General features: G+C 38.6%; 2 protein-coding genes across 4 annotated transcripts in view; one reads left to right on the top strand and one right to left on the bottom strand.

The window, feature by feature from the left end:
- The window catches only part of stard14 (START domain containing 14), a 4,486-nt gene extending 241 nt beyond the window's left edge, over positions 1 to 4,245 (top strand). The window contains exons 1-6 of the mRNA XM_085183323.1: positions 1 to 69; positions 191 to 338; positions 651 to 754; positions 968 to 1,085; positions 1,180 to 1,232; positions 2,112 to 4,245. The exon at positions 1 to 69 is cut by the window's left edge and continues 241 nt beyond it. Of these exons, the coding sequence (XP_085039449.1) occupies positions 1 to 69; positions 191 to 338; positions 651 to 754; positions 968 to 1,085; positions 1,180 to 1,232; positions 2,112 to 2,318 (699 nt within the window). The 3' untranslated portion in view covers positions 2,319 to 4,245. The remainder of the gene's footprint in view (positions 70 to 190; positions 339 to 650; positions 755 to 967; positions 1,086 to 1,179; positions 1,233 to 2,111) is intronic.
- pdzd11 (PDZ domain containing 11) lies at positions 3,203 to 13,640 on the bottom strand. 3 transcript variants are annotated; one of them, XM_085183335.1, is made up of 6 exons: positions 13,508 to 13,639; positions 12,731 to 12,828; positions 9,645 to 9,785; positions 9,438 to 9,536; positions 5,242 to 5,302; positions 4,648 to 4,697 (listed from the first exon to the last, which is right to left on the bottom strand). In XM_085183335.1, exons 2-6 carry the CDS (start codon positions 12,821 to 12,823, stop codon positions 4,663 to 4,665), a joined length of 429 nt encoding a protein of 142 aa, XP_085039461.1. In that variant the 5' UTR covers positions 12,824 to 12,828; positions 13,508 to 13,639; the 3' UTR covers positions 4,648 to 4,662. The 3 variants fall into 3 exon arrangements, with proteins under 3 accessions (XP_085039479.1, XP_085039461.1, XP_085039471.1); XM_085183345.1 differs by having other exon boundaries at positions 12,731 to 12,837; positions 13,509 to 13,600; XM_085183353.1 differs by lacking the exon at positions 5,242 to 5,302 and having other exon boundaries at positions 3,203 to 4,697; positions 13,508 to 13,640.
- Between the last annotated feature and the right edge of the window lie 4,811 nt (positions 13,641 to 18,451).

Below are 18,451 nucleotides of genomic sequence, written 5' to 3'. Positions count from 1 at the left end.
ATGCAAGTGTGGATCGAGGTGCGCGCTGTGAATAAAGGAAATCACGTACCCAAAGTCCACAAGATGAAGGTGAGTTTGCTTTAGCACCACATCTAAAAACTATAATACCTTTTGAAAAATAAAACAGTTTTATTAGGCTGTCGTGCTGTGTGGGTGGTGTCCTGTAACCCTCTGTGTGTTTTCCCCCCAGTGTAAAATGATAGTTAAGGATGTGTCAGCTGCTACCATGTTCGACGTCCTTCACGACAGCCGGTACCGCAAGAAGTGGGATGTAACTATGCAGGAGAGTTTTGACATTGCCCGGCTCTCTGCTAATGCTGATGTGGGCTACTACTCATGTGAGTGAGCACTCTTATCACATGCAATGCTCTGTGTGTGTTTGTGGTTTGGTGTGGGCCTGATTAGATGTGAGATCTTGTTTTTGCTGATACAATAACTATATATATATATATATATATATATATATACTTGATTCAGCTTCCATCTATGAAGACTCATCTCATCTATGGCCTCTTGTTACACCAGTGTATTTATTGCCATAATAAGGGCAAACTTGTTGAGCCTAAATACCGAACTAACAGAGAAAGCTTGCCAAAGTATAACATTATTTATGTCTTTATTCATTTCTTTTTTATTTTGGCCTTCTGCAGGGCGTTGTCCAATTCCATTAAAGAACAGAGATGTTGTGACGCTGCGCTCGTGGCAGGTCACAGATGACGAGTACATCATGGTTAACTTCTCCGTCAAACACCCAGTACGCCACCTCCTACATCCACTCAAGATACATAGCAACCATTGCCTCTACACATACTGTTTGTACAGCTCTTTGACACCTCTTTGTCCTGTTGTGTGTGCACTGATTTATTGTTTTTAAAGCTAGCCTTATCCATTGTCACATTGTGCAGAAGTATCATAAAAATGTATAGTGTTCCTTATTGTTCTGCAAAATGTTTTCCTTGAATTATAGAAATTCCCTCCTCGCAGCAACCTCGTAAGAGCCGTTTCCATCCAGACGGGGTATTATATCAAGGCCACAGGACCAAATAGTTGCATTTTTACATATCTTTCACAAGCAGACCCCAAAGGTAAAACTATATGCAACAATTACTTTGTTCCATTCAAACTTAGAGTTCTTGATTCATTTCTGCAGAGTTCTTACGATGAATGTGTGTCTTCTAGGCTCTCTCCCAAAGTGGGTGGTGAACAAAGCATCCCAAGTTCTTGCTCCTAAGGTATGTAATGATTCACAACCACTTCCACAGACCATTTCCTGCTAAACATTTGTTCACCTGTAGTAAACATCAGAGCTGTAAGTGATAAGGTTAAATCCGTAAGCACAGTATCGGCATCTGTGACAGTCTAGGTGTGTTTTCACAAGGGTTTTTAAACGTGCAAGAGGGGTGTGTGTGTGTACATGTGCACACTCATAAGGGAGGGGAAAAGTTTCATGTGTCTTAAGTGACAATGGTAACCATAGAAACAATTTAAGGGCCTGTCCTGACAAGGCTGCTGACAAAGGAGAGCTGTCAGTCACCCTCCTGGAAGAACCCAAGTTTCATATTTTCCGTAGATTAAAACTATTTAGACACCATTGTGTGTGTGTGTGTGTGTGTGTGTGAGAGAGAGAGAGAGAGAGAGAGAGAGAGAGAGAGAGAAACTATCAATGAGACAAGAACAACAGCAAGAAAAGTATTTCTAAAAGTCTGCGTGAAAGTATTTCATATGGTATCTCCAGGTCACATAAATCTGACTGGAAATGGGTAAAAGAACAACTTAAATTTCTTTACACCATCAAATCTACCGATGTCTAAAAAATGCATACAACCATTATAAAACCAGGCGTTCAAAACATCTTATTTAAAAGACTTTAGAAGTGTATCCATTTAAAAACCTACATAGGCAGACACAATTTAAACCTTCTCTCTACATACTCAGTTCTGTTTGAAGAACTAGATTGCGTGTGCATTCTGGAAATCAGCCATTTTTATCTTCTACTTGCCATGTAATCTACCACACAGTGTTTTATGACCATCTTTATCTTCAGCTTTGTTGACTGAGAATGGAGGAGTGCTGCAGTCCTTTAACAATCGCATCATCTCTTCTCTTTTTAGGTAATGAAGAGTGTGCACAGGGCGGGACAGGAATACTCAAACTGGAAAAGTCAGAATTCCCCCGATTTCAAGCCCTGGCTGCACCCAGAGCAGAACACCCTTCCCATGATGGACCCCGCTGAGCTGTCAATTCAGAGAGCAGACTCACTGGAAAATGTGGATGAAAGCTCAAAGCTGGATGCTAACGAAGGGGAGGACAGCAGCTAAATTGAACGATAGTGATGGGAGGAAAGGTGGACAAAGACGGAGAGATTGAGAGGTGGACTGCAGATGGACTTGAGGTCTCCGGCTCTCTGTGACGTAACCACGATCCTCCAGTTCTAAATCGGTGTGCCTTCGAGGATGAGCAAGAGCATGAAGTGTTTACAACCGTCTGACAAGATGGAAATGAGCACAGATCAAGTTGCCATCACCTCAGTCTGTGTTGAGCTAAGCTAACTTCCACTGTACAGGGTTAGAGGTGTTGGGGTTTGAATGTGACACATTTGCAATACTACATTTACAATTGGACCAAAGACGGTCGATCTTTAGCTGCAGCTACGTGAACAAATTTTAAGTGGAAGAAAGGGAAATATACTTGACTTCTAGCAGGTCGTTATTAGTGACTGTGAATAGAAATAAGATTAGAAAGTTGGCAAACACCTGTGGAGAATTGTGACGCTAACTTCTCTTCAGAATATTGCAAAGGAATCGGGTCTGAAAACAGCTGAAACTGCTTCAGCTCCCTTTATCTTTCTTTTGGGGTTGTAGTAGACACAGAACGATGATAACTTTGTGATCATTTATACTTAAACACGGTTTTGTTAATATGTTCACAGCATAATTACAGGTAGCAACTTGTGGGGCAGGTTGTCTTTTGGTTTGTAATTAGGAAGGCTCTTTTTGAAGGTGTGTTGCCTTTACTCAGACGTTGTGCAACCATGGTGTTTGCATTGTAAATTATTACAAATGGTGGAGTTTCACTGGTCCACAAGGAAGGCACCGAAGTGAACTCCCAGTTAGGTTGTATTGCCAAGTCACAATACACACAGAATTATTGTATTTTGTTAGTTGAATATCAGTTGACCTGAAGGATTGGAATGACCCTAAAGGCTTTTTTATTTATTTCAAGTTGATGTAAATTGATGAGGTAATGGCCTGGGATGAAGCCCCTGTAGGTTGACTTTTTTTTTTTCATATTAAACTATTTAATGATAACAATGTTACAAGGCATTCCTTTTTTTTCTGTTTTCTTTTTAAAATAAACCTCACAAGGTTAACAAGCTTTTGTACTCATTGTAATTGTTAAATAAGAGGAATGCAGTCAATCAGAAACTGTATGAGAGAAACTGACTTCAAGGGTGAAACAAGTTTTGCTACTTGCACCAGAACAAACCGGTCCTTCTCTAGCTTTGGTTCCAGTTCTTCAAGTGCACAAAGCCAAACGCTAGAAAAGGTCAAGGAGTCGAGCTTGAGTTTTGTAATCGTAACCTCGTAATCGTAAAATACAAATACTGAACCCATTCAAACATAAATTCTTTACATAAAAATGATCAGTGTGCAGAAATCAAGACAATACTTCGATGAACCTGCTAGCTATTAACGTACAGTTTATTGTATAAATGCATAATGCACTAAGATCCAGAGGTATTCAACTGTTTTCTATGAATGTTCCATTGTATGCAGATTTAATTTGCAGCCAGAGGTCGGATCTGCAGATTTTACTGACTATGCACATCTTGAACCGTGCAGGCCAAAATTATGAAAGCACCAGACTGTCTTTGGTTTGAATTAAACCTGCAAACATTGGTGCCTCCTCACAGATAACAGCCCATTACAAGCTTTACCACTACGCTACGATAAATGTTATGCACTTTAATAGCACGTTACAAGCCATGCTCGTAAACCATTTGGCACCTCAGACACATAGTTTATGCAACAGCATTAAATCAGCTCAGGCGCAGTTTATGTAAAACTCGTGCATGGAACATAAAAGTACCAAAGCCCTCAGTAGCAGTGACTGAAATGTATATTTACATCGCTTAGCATTTCGTACACAATTACAAATATTTACTAAATATGAAAAAACAGCATTGTGCAATATATTCATAAATTCAACAGAGGTCTGGTGACCATAACTCATATTAAGTGATGGTGGTTTAGTCCACACATATGCAAACATCTGCAGAAATATCATAACAGGGCTTGAGGAAACATGGGAAAGGTCATCTTTAAATCCTTTGCTTGACTAGAAAATATTTATTATTTATCTGTTCTATAATTTATAGTGTAAAATCTAGTTTATAGTCTTAAAAAAAGCTCTGCATAGAAACAACTTCCTAACCAATCAATCGAAGTAGAGTTCATCATATGAAGCATGCAGAAAGGAGTATCTATGAAACTCAGTCTTTAATGTCATGTATATTTTCCTTAAATGAAAGACTGAATGAGATTGTTAGTCATGCATTAGTCATCTTTGAGCTGAGACAGAATGGAGGCCAGAGTGTGTGGGAGGATTGTAGTGAAGTGCAGTTAAGTATCCTTCTGTCTTTGTCTCTCTCTCTGCTGCCATCTAGTGTACGGTCCTCTCCTTCTGCCGTTGGTAGTCTGATAAAACAACCCACAAAGGACACCGTTAGACATGGGTACTGTTATACATTTCTGTATCAGTATGACATAGCTCAAAGTTTTTACTGCTTTAAAGTTTTTATTGTCTTTTGTTTTTGCACTCAGATAAGCCAGACGATAATCTTATTATTATGTGGGCACGATGACACGATGACACACTGACAATGCTCAAATTCTTGAGAAATTCAGCATGTTTTAAATATATAACTCATGCTGTATTAGCACACTGAGGAATAGTAAAAAGCACAGACTAAAACCTGCTTTCAAAGCCAAAGTGAGCACAACATTTCGTTTACTTAACCTAACAGAAAAACACAACATTTAAGGACAGTAAGTGTAGATCTGTCTTAAAATAATATCTTACAAGATCTCTACCCATGAACACAAATTCTGCAGGAAAACATTTTTTTCTTTCTTCATCTCTCTAAAACATCTTAACAGTTGAGATAAAAACACATGTTGACATAGATGTTTTTTAGGTTGTCATCATGCTCCTGATACAATCGAATAAACCGACGCTTACTGTAGGGAAAGAAGCGAACCCTCATCAGGATTTCTCGCGCAGTTTTCAGAATCTCTACAGCCTGAAGAAGACAAACATTATCCATGATCTTAAACAGAAAATATAATGCAATGTTGTGATGAACAAGATATGGAACAAAAAGAAAACTGCAACATTTGGCTCCACCTAATCTTGCGGTTTTTTTAGTATGAGATCTGCTGTTTCACTGGAAGAGCAGATAGATCAGGAGGAGATGTTTCCAAATGCAGAAAGCATCTGTGAGTAGATGCTTTCTGCATTTGCACATTAATGCTACAACATGCATTTGCATGACAATTTTTTTTAAAAAAGCTAATATTTACACATTAGACTAAATGTCTAAATGTTTTACATGCTGCAACAGGAACTGCATTTTTCAAAATAAAAGCAAAATGTATATCTCTTCAAGCATTGCTGATTTTAAACAAACAAAACAGAACACAAAACAATTATGGCGCATCTAGTGCGTCATTATTTCTCACAGCGGTTTGATTATGGCCAGAATGGCTTACACTGTAATTCTCTTCTAGAAAGTCATTCATGCTTGAAAAAATATGCAGGAAAAAAAGTTTCAAGCCTCTTTTGTTTTGATTTTGATCATTATGGCTTACAGCTCAGGAAAATCAGAAATCCAGCATCTCAAGCTACAACAATATTTCAATTTCAGTTTGAACAAATTATGGTTCAAATGGTACAAATAGGGTGCATTTCTTATTCTTGTTCAGTTCCTGCAACCACAATCACGGGGAAGTCTGCTGACTGACAGCCTTCCATGATGAGGGCAAACCACAGAAGGCCAGTGCTGAAAAGACTGGCTGGTCGGTGCTGTGTCAAAGCATATCAATGGAAACCTGGCTGGGAAAAAAAAAATTTTAAAAATGACATGGTAGGAAAGTATCCACAAGCAGGGATGGCCCCAGCTTTGAGAGGACTGTCAGGATAACTCCATCCCAGAAGGTGGGAGACCTTCACAAAGAGTAGACTGAGGCTGGTGTCAGTGCATCAGGAGCAGCTTTGACATCAGTTCACATGAAAGTAGGGCTGCACGATTTTGCATAAAATGAGAATCACGATTTTTTGGCTTAGAATTGAGATCACGATTCTCTCACGATTTTCGTTCCCAGTATAAATATTTATTGCACTTATTAACTGCACATCAACTTCGTAACAGTTGAGACTGAACATAAAAACAATAAACATAAAAACAACAAATGTCTCACATTTTGTCGTTGCTGCAAAACGTTGTACTGCTTGAAATTCTGTCTCCACCGTTGCTCGACGCTGCGTGTATAGAGCAGGTAGTGCAACAATAGAAAAATAGTTGCGGGACGGCGCTGTGTAGCGTTTGTCTAGGGTGTTGATCATTTTCCTAAATCCCTCGTTTTGCACAGTGTTGATGGAGCCATGTCTTTGGTCAGGTGATAAGAGATAGCCTCCGTAATTTCTTTGTGCCTGTGGAAGTTCTTCGGGTATAGGGAAGCGCTGTATAAGGTTCCCGTTATTGATGTTTGGGTGGTTGACCGGGACGGATTTTCTCCTGTCACTTTCTCGTCATCCCTGACGTGCTCGCCGTTGTTTTTTCCCTGCTAATTTTAGCAGCCAGCTTCTGTATCACGTGGTATAAGGCTCCGCCCTTGTCATTTGTTGAGCAGGAAGAGTGAGCGCTTGTTTTCATGCAGATTACGCCCCGGATCAAAATGCGGTACAATTGTCGTCGTCTTTTTTTTTTTTTTTTTAAATCGTTGTCATTTGGAAATGAGATCGCACATAAGTATGAATCGAGATCGCGATTTTCTAACGATTAATCGTGCAGCCCTACATGAAAGTAATTTTTTTTGTTTCATTTCAAAATCAAGTTCCTAGACTCTGAAAGAAGACATTTTAGAGCACTTGATGCTTCCAACTGCCGGCAAGATTCATGGAAATGCCAATTTCCTTTTACAGCAGGACATAACACCTGCCCACGATGCCAAAACTACCAAATGGTTTGCTCACCATGCTATCGCTGTGCTTGAATAACCAGCCGTCTCGCCTGACCTGAATCCCACAGAGAATCAATGGCATACTGTCAAAAGGAAGATAACAAACACCCGACACAAAAACACAGACGAGCTGAAGGACACCATCGGGCCAACCAGGGCTTCAGTAACACCTACACAGTGCCACAAACTGATTACCTCCATGTCACACTGCACTGATGTAGTAAATCATGGAAACAGAGCATTGTCCAAGTACTGAAAGAATAGGTGAACACACTTTTCAGAAACTGGACATAGTAAGATTCCAAATCCTTTTTTGATCTGAAATATTCTACTAATTTGAGATGGTGGACTTCTGAGTTTCATGAGTTATAATCCATCATTTTTTGAATGAAGGTACAAAAACAAATGAACTTTTTTGTAATATTCAAATGTTTTGAGATGCACTTGTATATAATGCTCACTGTGAGTATAAATGTCATGGTAATTTTTAATGGTAAAAATTAACTCCAATTCCGCCAAGAACAGTGGTCAAATATCCCGTCAGAATAATTCAAGAACACGTTCATGACAGGGTTACGTTTGTTTTACAAGTATAGCCACAATGTGTGTGTAACTAATAATCCAAGAATAATAAAAAGAATAATCCAAAAAGCTTGTGGATGGCTGTCAAAAGCATCTGGTTGAGGTGCAACTTGCTAAGAGATATTCAGCCAAATAACAATGAGGGTGTAGGGATATTTCTGAAAATAAATTAAAAATGTATAAAATGAATAAAATTTCTAAATGTTGGCTCAAATACTTAACTTAGATTTAATTTAATAAATTACCTCATTGCTGATACTCTTGTTGTTGCAGAATAGGGTAAAAATCTCACCCTCAGTATATAAAAGGGTATCCAATATCAAGTATTTTCCCAGGTATAGGTATCAATTTTTTTCAACTCTTGAAATTTTGAAATACAAATAAAACAATATGTCTAGATCAGGGGTCTGCAACCTTTAACACCCAAAGAGCCATTTGGATGCGATTTCCACGCAAAAGAAAACACTGGGAGCCGCAAATACTTTTTGAAATCTAAAATGAAGATAACACTGTATATATTGTTTTTTTTTTACCTTTATGCTTTGTGTGAACAACTAAAGTAAGTAAGTAAAGTTTATTTATTAAGCGCTTTTCACAGACAGGCAGTCACAAAGCGCTGTACACAAATATTAAAATAAACAATACAATCAATAGACATTATACACAATGTAAAAGATCAAATGTAAATAATGTAAAGAATATAAAATATGTAGATCAACAAAAGGCTTGTTTGAAAAGAAAGAAGCCGCCCCCCTTATATCGCTTTTGGGCTTTTGGAGCCTTGGCCTGACTTTTAAAAAGTAATTGGAAAAAAAGCACTATGCTGCTAAAAAAAATAGATATTTGCAAAATTCTGCCTAAATATGTATTTTACCTGGTTAATGTGTGTGGCGGGGCGTGGTCTGCAGCGCCGCTGCAGGGGAGGCGGACGCACCTGAGCGGCACCCGCAATCACGCCTCGCTGCCTTAAAGTCTGTGCTCTCTCTGCTGTTGTGTTGTCGGGCTATGAGCTGAAAAGCTACAGCCGGCTGTATGCGTACAGCAACCGCGTGTGAAAAGTGGTCAATAAAGAGATGCTGAAAAGCGTGCCGACATAATGTGGATCCGAAGATCCACAATTGGCCTACCTGGGGTCGAAAGTCTCGATAAATGCACGGCGTTTCAGCAGGTATACCGGCTTCCGCGAGTGTGACGCTTATTTTGAGCGATGAAAAAATAATAAGATATAATTTTATTTTTATATTTCAAAATCACAATAATCTTCCAATTTAGAACTACAAGTTAAAAAAAGAACTAAACACAAATAAAATACACTTCAGCTAAATACTTTATAAAATTTATTTTCCCAAACCACCCGGAGCCGCAGTATAAAGACTAAAGAGCCGCATGAGGCTCCAGAGCCGCAGGTTGCCGACCCCTGGTCTAGATACTGACTATATTGAAGATTAAAGAGCACAGCATAGTATGTGAAGCTATTTGTTATTCTTGTACATACATGAATAGAAATACACCTAAACTAAATCAGATTTATGAATAGAGTAGATTTCAATATGTAAGTGTGTGCTGGAGACAATGTGTTGAATAAAGCCTGTTTGAAATTCAGCCTCGACTTACTCTTGAGTGCTCTATGTCTTGGAAATCAACATCATTCACTGAAAGAACCTGGTCTCCCTCCTGTAGCCCTGCTCTGTGGGCGTCTGAATCTGGGACCACCTGCCAGCACACAGAAATGATTTAAATTGATTAAAAATAGGCAAACAAATAGTCAGCAGCACAGCAAGAAAAAATAACCCACATTAATAACCGGGGCTGTGCACGCACCTTGGATATAAAGATTCCTAACTGTGAAGCTTTCCCACCACGGATATTGAAGCCCAGCTGCGCTCCTGGAGGCTTCTTCAACACAATGGTGCGAGGCAGAAACTGTGTGAGCTCATTGTTATAGTCAGGATGATGAACCCGCTAAAAATGAACCAAGAGAAGAAGAACAGCCAGCAATATTTAGCTTCTTTAAGTTTGCTTCTTCTGCCTTAAAAACAATGTGATAAGAGTCAAGCATCATATTCAACATATTCAGCATCACCTGTTTGGAAAATAACAACAACAAAAAAAGGTATTTCCTTTGGGATAATAAAATCTAAATAAAAACATTCACAAAAAATATCCACCCATTTGCTTTCTGTAGCACATTTAATGGTATTGCACAGTCCTGACATTTGCAGTCAGGCGCCAACACCTATTTTCTTGTCAGATTTCCAAACGCATATAAGACAGGCTTCATAAACTCACTGAAACCCAAACACTAACTGAAAAAAAGAAGTTAAAGGCGCCAACTATGAAACCATGACAGACAGAAAAGCCTCATGGTGACACATGGACTGTGCATGCACCTGCAGGTTACAACCTGTATGTGACCACCTATTATCACATTACATTGGGAAGCCCCATTCCTTGGCCTGGAAGATGCCATTAAAAGCTACAAAAAAGCAGTAGAAAGAAAAAAAAACCAAGAATCTTTGTGACTCTCAGATAAACTTAATAGTATTCAGTAAAATTACCAGTAGATATTTTAGATAGAGCGCTGTGAAAAAGTATTTGCCACTTCCTGATTTCTTTTCCCCCCATAATTGTAATCACAAAATGCATATTTGATTATGATGTCATATATCAAAAAGGCCCTATGTGTGTGTGAAATATAAACTTGTGCTATATGTACAGAAGTATGCCCCCTTGTGGTATAATCCTAAAATTAAAATTGGTAAGCAGACTGTTTACTGGACACAATGGCTGAGTATTGGTATCAGAACTGTTAATGACCTATTTGAAGGGGGTGTTTTCATGTCGTATGAGGATATTAAAAATAAGTTTCGTTTAGAGGGTAACAGTCATTTCTGGAAGTATTTGCAAATAAGAAACTGTTTAAAAGGAGGAGTTACAATAACATGTGAAAGTAACCCGATAGAGAATTTTATGCTACTACCCCCATTTTGTGCACAGCTGCAAAATGGTATAATATTTGCCCATGGATTAAAAATAATATAAATAAGAGCCTGAAAAAAGCATGGGAAAGGGATCTAGGGCATACAATAGATGAAGGTACATGGGATTCTATATTGTCGAACAATTTATTCAATACAAAATTCTTAACAGATACTATTATACTCCATCAAGGTTGTATAGAATGGGGATTGGTAGAGATGACTTGTGTTGGAAATGCCAACAAGCCAAAGGTACTCTGATACATGCCCTCTGGGAATGCCCGCTAGTTTTTCCAGTTTGGAACACTGTACTGAATTATTTGCAGGGGTGGACACTTTGTAACCTACCCAGATCACCTAAATTATGTCTACTAGGAGACAAAGGAGAGGAGCCGCAATTAAATAAAAAACAGTTTAGAGTGTTAAGTACTGCATTGGTAACATGTGCCCGTGTCATTTTGGAACACTGGAAGGACTCCCATATTCCAACGCTTAAAATGTGGAAAGAAAGAATGATTGGGAATGTTGCATGCGAAAAGATGCTGGGAAAAATACATCATGTGACGGAAGCTGCGGTGGAACAGTGGGACAATTTTTGTACCTACATGTCTACCTGACTCGGACATTTGAGCTTAATACAACATATGTTAAAACCTCACTGTTTTTGTTTTGTTTTTTTTGGGGGGGGGGTTTTGTTTGTTTGTTTGCTTCTTGCATGTGGTTGCTGCATCTTTGTATTTGCTGTTATAAAATGCAAAATCTAATAAATAATTGAATTATAAAAAAAAAAAAAAAAAAAAAAAAAAAAGCCCCTGTGTGAAAAAGTAGATACCTCCTAAGCCCAATAACTGGTTGTGCCACCCCTGGCAGCAAGAAGTGCAATTAAGTGTTTACGATAACTAGCAATGGGTCTTTCACATTACTGTAAAGGAATTTTGCTTCACTCTTGCACTCTTTGTGGACCACTCAGAGTTAGACTTGCTGGAGTGTTTCATCATCTTACTAAATAACCCAAGTTTGCTCTAGCAGGGACACAGACTAATGGCTGTTCATTCTCTCAGGGTTCTCTGGTGGAGAGAAGAATTCATGGTTCTATCAATTACAGTACATCGTTTAGCTCCTGAAGCAGCAAAGCAGCCTCAGACATTTACACTACCACCACTATGTTTGACTGTTAGTATGATGTGCTTTTTATGAAATGATTTGCTAGTTTATGACAGATGTAAAGAGACAAACCTTCCAAAAAGTTCAGTTTTTGTCTCATTAGCCCATAGAACATTTTCCCAAAAGTCTTGGGAATCATGAAGAATATTTTATGGCAAATGTGAAACAAGCCTTTGTGTTCTTTTTAGTCAGCAGTGGTTTTCTCCTTTCTTATTGTTTAATCGTGACCTTTGACCTTAACTGAGCCAAGTGAGGCCTGCGGTTTTTAAAATGTTGTTCTGGGTTCTTTTGTGACCTCTTGGATGAGCCATCAGTGTACTCTTGGTCAGCCCCTCCTCAGAAGGTTCACCACAGTTGCATGCCTTCTCCCATTTGTCGATAATTCTCACCGTGGTACACTGGAGTACCAGAACCTTAAAATGGCTTTGTAGCTCTTTCCAGACTGATCGATGTCAATTATTTTGTTTTTCATCTCTTCTTGAGCTTCTTTAGATGATGACTTAAGATTGTTAGGCCCACTTCTCTTTGTCAGATGGATTCTATTTAAGTGATTTCTTGATTCAACAGGTCTAAAGTCAGAAATCAGTAAGGGGGCAAATACAATTTTCAGCACTGTAAGAGCAGCCAAAAAATAAAGCACAACCTATAAATCGTAACTAAAGTTGAATACATAAATAAAATAAAAATATACACTATATAATAAGGTACACAATGTTTAGCACATGATTTAAGCACAAAGGTTAGTTGGATTAATATCTGCCATACCTCCTGTGGAGGTATCCATGCAGGTGGGTTCTCATAAGAAGGCAGGAATACCACTGGCAGCTGGTAATCGTCGTAGGGAATTTTCTGGTCCATGGTTGCTAAAATTCCCCACCGAGAAGAGAATAGCAGTTCATTGTTATTAACTACGGATGCAATGGACTGCTTGATACAAATTAAAGGGAAATCCCTGAAATCCAGACCGCTGATTTAAAGGGCTCAGGTGTCTCTATTGTGTTGTGGTTTCGGACACGTAACTTCAAGTCAATATGTCAGTCCCTATTCCATGACTGTAATGCCTTCATTCACCGGGGTTTGGCATTAATGTACCCACATTATTACACCCGGTTTTGTATGTATCATTTTTAGATAAGGCATAAAGACCAGAGAAGACCAAAACATCAGCTAAAACACAGCTGCGTTCACAACTCTGTAACAGGTTAGCCACCAAGTCCGAATAGGGACGTTATGTGGCTAACACTTAGAAATACCTTTAAAAAAATACCCATGTGGATCACGGGGAAGAAGCGAGATAAAATAAACGTGTGAAATTATCTCACAGTGGACAGTTTCATACGGCAATAACATGCAAACGCATCACGAGCTAGCACAACGATTAGCTTAGTGTTTAACTGTAAACGGGCTCGCTCTGCTCTATTAAACAGGAAGCGCTTTGACACGCGTTGTTATTATCACAGGAACTTTAAAACAAAGGTACTGGAATCATTTAGCATTGAAAAACATGAATGACAGCAACAAAACAACAAAAATGTATCTCACCTGCCAGTCAGAGGGCTAGCAGTGTGAACTTGTTGCTGTAAGCAATTGCAGGCAGCTATAGTGCGTTATCGCCACCTACTGGTGTGGAGTAGTTACTCCAAGAGGTCCGACAGCATTGTGGAGTATTCACGCGAATACTTTTGAACAGCTACAAAAGTCAAAGCGCGTGAATTCGTGTATTTGTGACTCGAGAGGGCGCAATTGAACAGTTTTATTCACTGATTACAGAGGTCCTAATCACAGAGTTGAAGTTGTAAGTAGCTTAAAAAAGTGAATAATGAGTAAAAATTTACATGACAATTTTTTTGTAATATTTACTGCCATTGCAATTCTTTTTAAAATGTGTATGAAAAAAATTACCAGGTAAAAAAGAAAATCTACACACTCTCACATTTTATCCTACAAGCGCTCACGTTTTGCAGCATATTGACCTCCTGAAAGCTCTTGCAGATGGAGATCTTAATGGCGGCTAGCTGTAAAATCAACCGGGAAGTAAAACACCTCGGTGATATCTTGTAGTCTGACCAAAAAAAAAATTTTCTTTGTATTGATTTGCAGTTTCATAATTATCATTGCAGCAAAAACTTCTGTATTCATTGTGGTGCTAAGAGCTTGAAAAAAGAAGTTTCACCTCTCCTCCAAGGGCCTTCTTCAGTTCTAAAAGGTGGAGAGTCTCAGGTATTTTACCCCTAGTGGTGGTTGACCCTGTGGGGGTAGTTGACCTACTAGTGATCATATGCATCATCCTATCAGCCAAATTTTTAAGACTGCCATGACATGGATGACTGAGAACCTACACAGACATATTTATTATGTTTGCTCATCATTTCTACCCCGTGTCTGGGTAGTCATATTCGTACATATAATTTTATGTGGGGAAAAAATAACCAGAAATTAAGATCACACACATTCTAAATGTGAACTGTGACTACAGTTGCATATGTTTGCATTTCTTTCTAACTTGAGCAGAAAAAAAAACCCAAGTGAAAAATGTGTGTTGCGAAATGCGCCCACTTCGTGTGAAAGTTTGTGTGAAACTGCTTTGCAGAAACTTGACGTGTGATATGGGCTCCATTATGTTAAAGCTTAATAGTGCATACTCAGTAACTGCATTTATTATCTTCAGTCAAATAGTGAAGCCTGAACTTTTTTTTATTATTGTAGATTAACACTGGCTTCAGCACTCAGAAATGACTTTGACGATAGTAAATCATGCACAATGTTTACTCTTCACTGAGCCTGTTTAAGAAGACTTCAGGTCTCTGCAAGTTGCACATTGCAATTAAATGAAATGAAACACGTGCTGACAGATTGGAATGAAAACACAGAAACTTTGCAAGATAGATAAACAAAACTATGGCAAGTTTTTTTTGTTGGTTTTTTTTTTTGTCTTTTAAATATGTCAGCATACCGAAACCGCTTTCAAGAGTTTGTGGGATTATAATATTATTTTATGCCATGTTAGACCCCTAATTAAAGATTGTGAATTATTATGTAGTTTTAGTTTGCATTATGCTCCTGAATTAGAAGGAGGTGATAACTATTACATTTGGTAAACTGATTTGCATTATATTAGACTGCTGATTTATTGTGAATGAATGATATTGTTTTATGATGCATTATACTGCTGAGTTATAAGAAAATACTGTTCGCAGAAAGTCATCGCCTTATTTGTCTGGTTAGAAGAGAACAGAGCATACTGCCCCATCTCAGCAGGAGCAGATAAACAGGGAGCCAAGGTCGTAGCTTAGGCGCTCTGTGTGAGAAAGAATGTGAGTGTTTAGGCTATTATGATTAGGTGGGGGCCACTAGAGGCTATAAGAGTTTGATCAAGGCTCCACCATTTTGAGATCTGATGCTGTCTGCTGTATGGTGTCCATCTCCCACGCGTGTGTTCATTAAATCATCGTTTGACTTGACCCGGCCGGACCAGTGTTGTTATTTTGGTTTTCCTCTTGTATCCATCCCCAATATTTGAATCCGTAACAAGTTCCATTGCTGCTGGAGCATTGCTTGAGTACTACTATAACCAAAGTAACATTAAATAAAGTCATAGTAAAAAGAAAAAAGAAACTCCACCTTCTGTCATTTCTAAAGTTTTATATATCAGGACATAATAAAAATAATCTATTTCCTACCAAGGTCTTCAGATTAGGTAAATACAATGGGAAATGAGCAACAACAAAGGATCTGTTATAGCATGTCATTGTTTATTTAAGAGAGAACTAAGCCAATGTGTAGAAGCAGTGCGTGAAAAACTAAGTACGAGGTCCACACACAAAAGTGCTGCTGAGGATTATAGCTAAGCATCTCTTTGGTCTCGTCTCTCCAAAGGACATTGTTCAAGAAGCCATGTGGTTTCATCAAATGCAAATTTGAGAACTTGAGCCCTGCAACCATGTTTTAGGTTTTTATAGAATGAAGAGACTTTCTCCTGGAGATCCGCCCCGCAAAAAAATAATCCTTGCTTACCTTGCTTACTGAGGCCTATAGCGTCTGAGATGTAGATCCAGGTTTTATTACAGTTTCTGAGTATCGCACTGTCTGGATTTCAGGTGGAATTAGCCAGACGTCAAGTCCTGGGACGATTGGCAGCCGTGTAGAATGTTTTTCACCCCTGAATAATCTTTCTCACTATAGAATGATGGGCTTCAAATTATTTGGAAATGACCTTGTAACCGTTCCCAGACTGAGCAGGAATTTTCTTTGCAAGATCGTCACTGATGTCTTTTCATCTTGACATTGTGTTAACACACACCTGGAGGCTCCATACCAGCAAACTGCCAAAACCTCTGTTTTATAGAGATGCTTAGATTTTTACAAAGATCAATAAATCAAGTGCGTTTGATTAGCAGCACCTGGCAGCTATTTGAAGTCTTGATTCCTGTGAAAGCAGTTAGGGCATGCTGAGTTTTTCACACGCTGCTTCTTGCATTTTGACCAAGTTTTTGTTAAATAAGTGACAACACAGAGTGAACGTCACGTTTTGTTGATTATCTGAGGTTATGCTGATCTAATTTTAGGACCAACTAAAGACCACACATTTAAATTTTATGCCCTAATGTGTAAAACCTTACAAGTTACAGCGAGAGGTGTCCTTTCCATTTACTATCAGAGTACATTATGCCTGCGTGACTTCGTTCTAACACTGCCGTAAAAATCAGCTATTCTGATTTTCACTTAAGAAAAGGTGCACCAGGATGTAGAAATACTGATCCAGTACAGGTTTTTTCAGTTTGACTAATTCTCAAATGACTGTTGAAGTTGTCAAAACAGTGCATCATAGTTGACAGGATTTCGTTACTCTTGCACAACTAAAAGCACATGAATCATTCTTTATGGAACATGTGTCAACAATTGGATTTTGTCTGTAAAAATATTTAAATAAGATCTTTTTTTAAGATAAATTGTTATATTCTCCAAAATTATATTAGAATTAGTTTGTTGCGTAAGTCGTGAGGTGCAGAATATTCCATCAAATCGTAAAAAATTTGCCAAGCTGTACACAAACGACATGGATAAGGAGTGGTCATTGTAATGTTTCCAGTTTCATGTTCATATTAAAGCAGCTTTCTTGTACCAAGGGTATCCATGAAAAGATACAAAAAGAAGCATGATCAGCTGATCGGTAAGGTGGCACAAAAGGTCATGACAGCAGAAACACTGTATCTACACCAAAGTACAAGGTGCACATATTTTGTATCAGAGCTGGAATGAATACTGTTCATGCTGTGTTGCTGCTTTTCTACAGGCTTTGCTTTCAACTGTGACTTTATTTTTCCACAACAGGAGTAAAGTCTGCTAAACTCATATGTTTGCGTTCCAGGTAAAACTACCATGAGGAGGGGTGGAATTTCCCACATCACCCACATGCCGTCCAGTTATTTCGCAGGTATAAACATCAGGTAAAACATATTTATTGAGCTCGACACGTACGCGCTCACCCAGTTAAATATTTTACAGGGGCAATAAGGAGGAGGAAGGATTAACACATGTAGGAGTGTGGTTGATGAAAGAAAGATGCACATGAATGAAGAGGATGGTTCTTCTTCTGTTAGAACGTAAGTGAGAGCATTATGTATGAGGTGGTGAGCATCTATGGGCAAACTTGCACAGCATGATGCCCTTACTACACACTGAACACAGTTATATGTCATTCCACCTCTCCCCTTTTTTTACTGACAGTTGAACTCGCATATCTTTCTGTTCTTTGTGAGTTTATGCAGTAAAAATGCAAATGCTCTTTTTATTACATGCAAATAATTTTATTCTTTTTAAAAAAGGGGGGGGGGGGCAGGGAATCCTTAGAAAAAAGAGAGTCTGGTACAGCAGGCATTCAAAATGTCACACAAGCGATTTTAAGCACAGTCCACTGATTCTGACAAATGGCAATAACTCACTCATTGACTGAAACTACAGCGTGTTGATGAATAGATAAGCCCCCCCCCCCCCCCCCGAAAGAATCGAAAATAATCTGGCATCAGATAGCCTCTTTCAGAATCATGCATGGGTCTTGTATATCTGCGCATTATACAGAAACTGCTGATGCATCCATGCATAAATAAAGATGATGTTGCAGCTGACCAACTAGATACTTATTTTACCACTTTATAAGATTTGTCGATTAGGCCCATATAAAAGTAACGACATTATCATAAAAAACAATCTAAAGCCACTTGTCACCTGTATGTGAGGAAGCTCCGGGCTGCTTCAGGTACAGCGCAGTGAGAGTTTACTGGAAATAGCCTCGTTTACAATAGGAGCAGATGATGAAACACAAAAGGTAATTCACATATATTCATATATAAATTATCTGAGGACTATTTAAATATATTATGTCGGTTAGTATTATCTTTTTTTTTCTTTTCTTTTTTTTTTTCTGGGTACCTAGAAAAATCATAATCAGAAACTGGATGAGGCGTGGCCACGCGCGGCGCGGACGCC

The sequence above is a fragment of the Neolamprologus multifasciatus genome, chromosome 2 (assembly GCF_963576455.1).
Source record: "Neolamprologus multifasciatus chromosome 2, fNeoMul1.2, whole genome shotgun sequence".
In the NCBI taxonomy this organism is placed as follows: domain Eukaryota; kingdom Metazoa; phylum Chordata; class Actinopteri; order Cichliformes; family Cichlidae; genus Neolamprologus; species Neolamprologus multifasciatus.
Note: the sequence above shows the minus strand (reverse complement) of the source record. Positions and strands in the feature narration are given on the sequence as shown.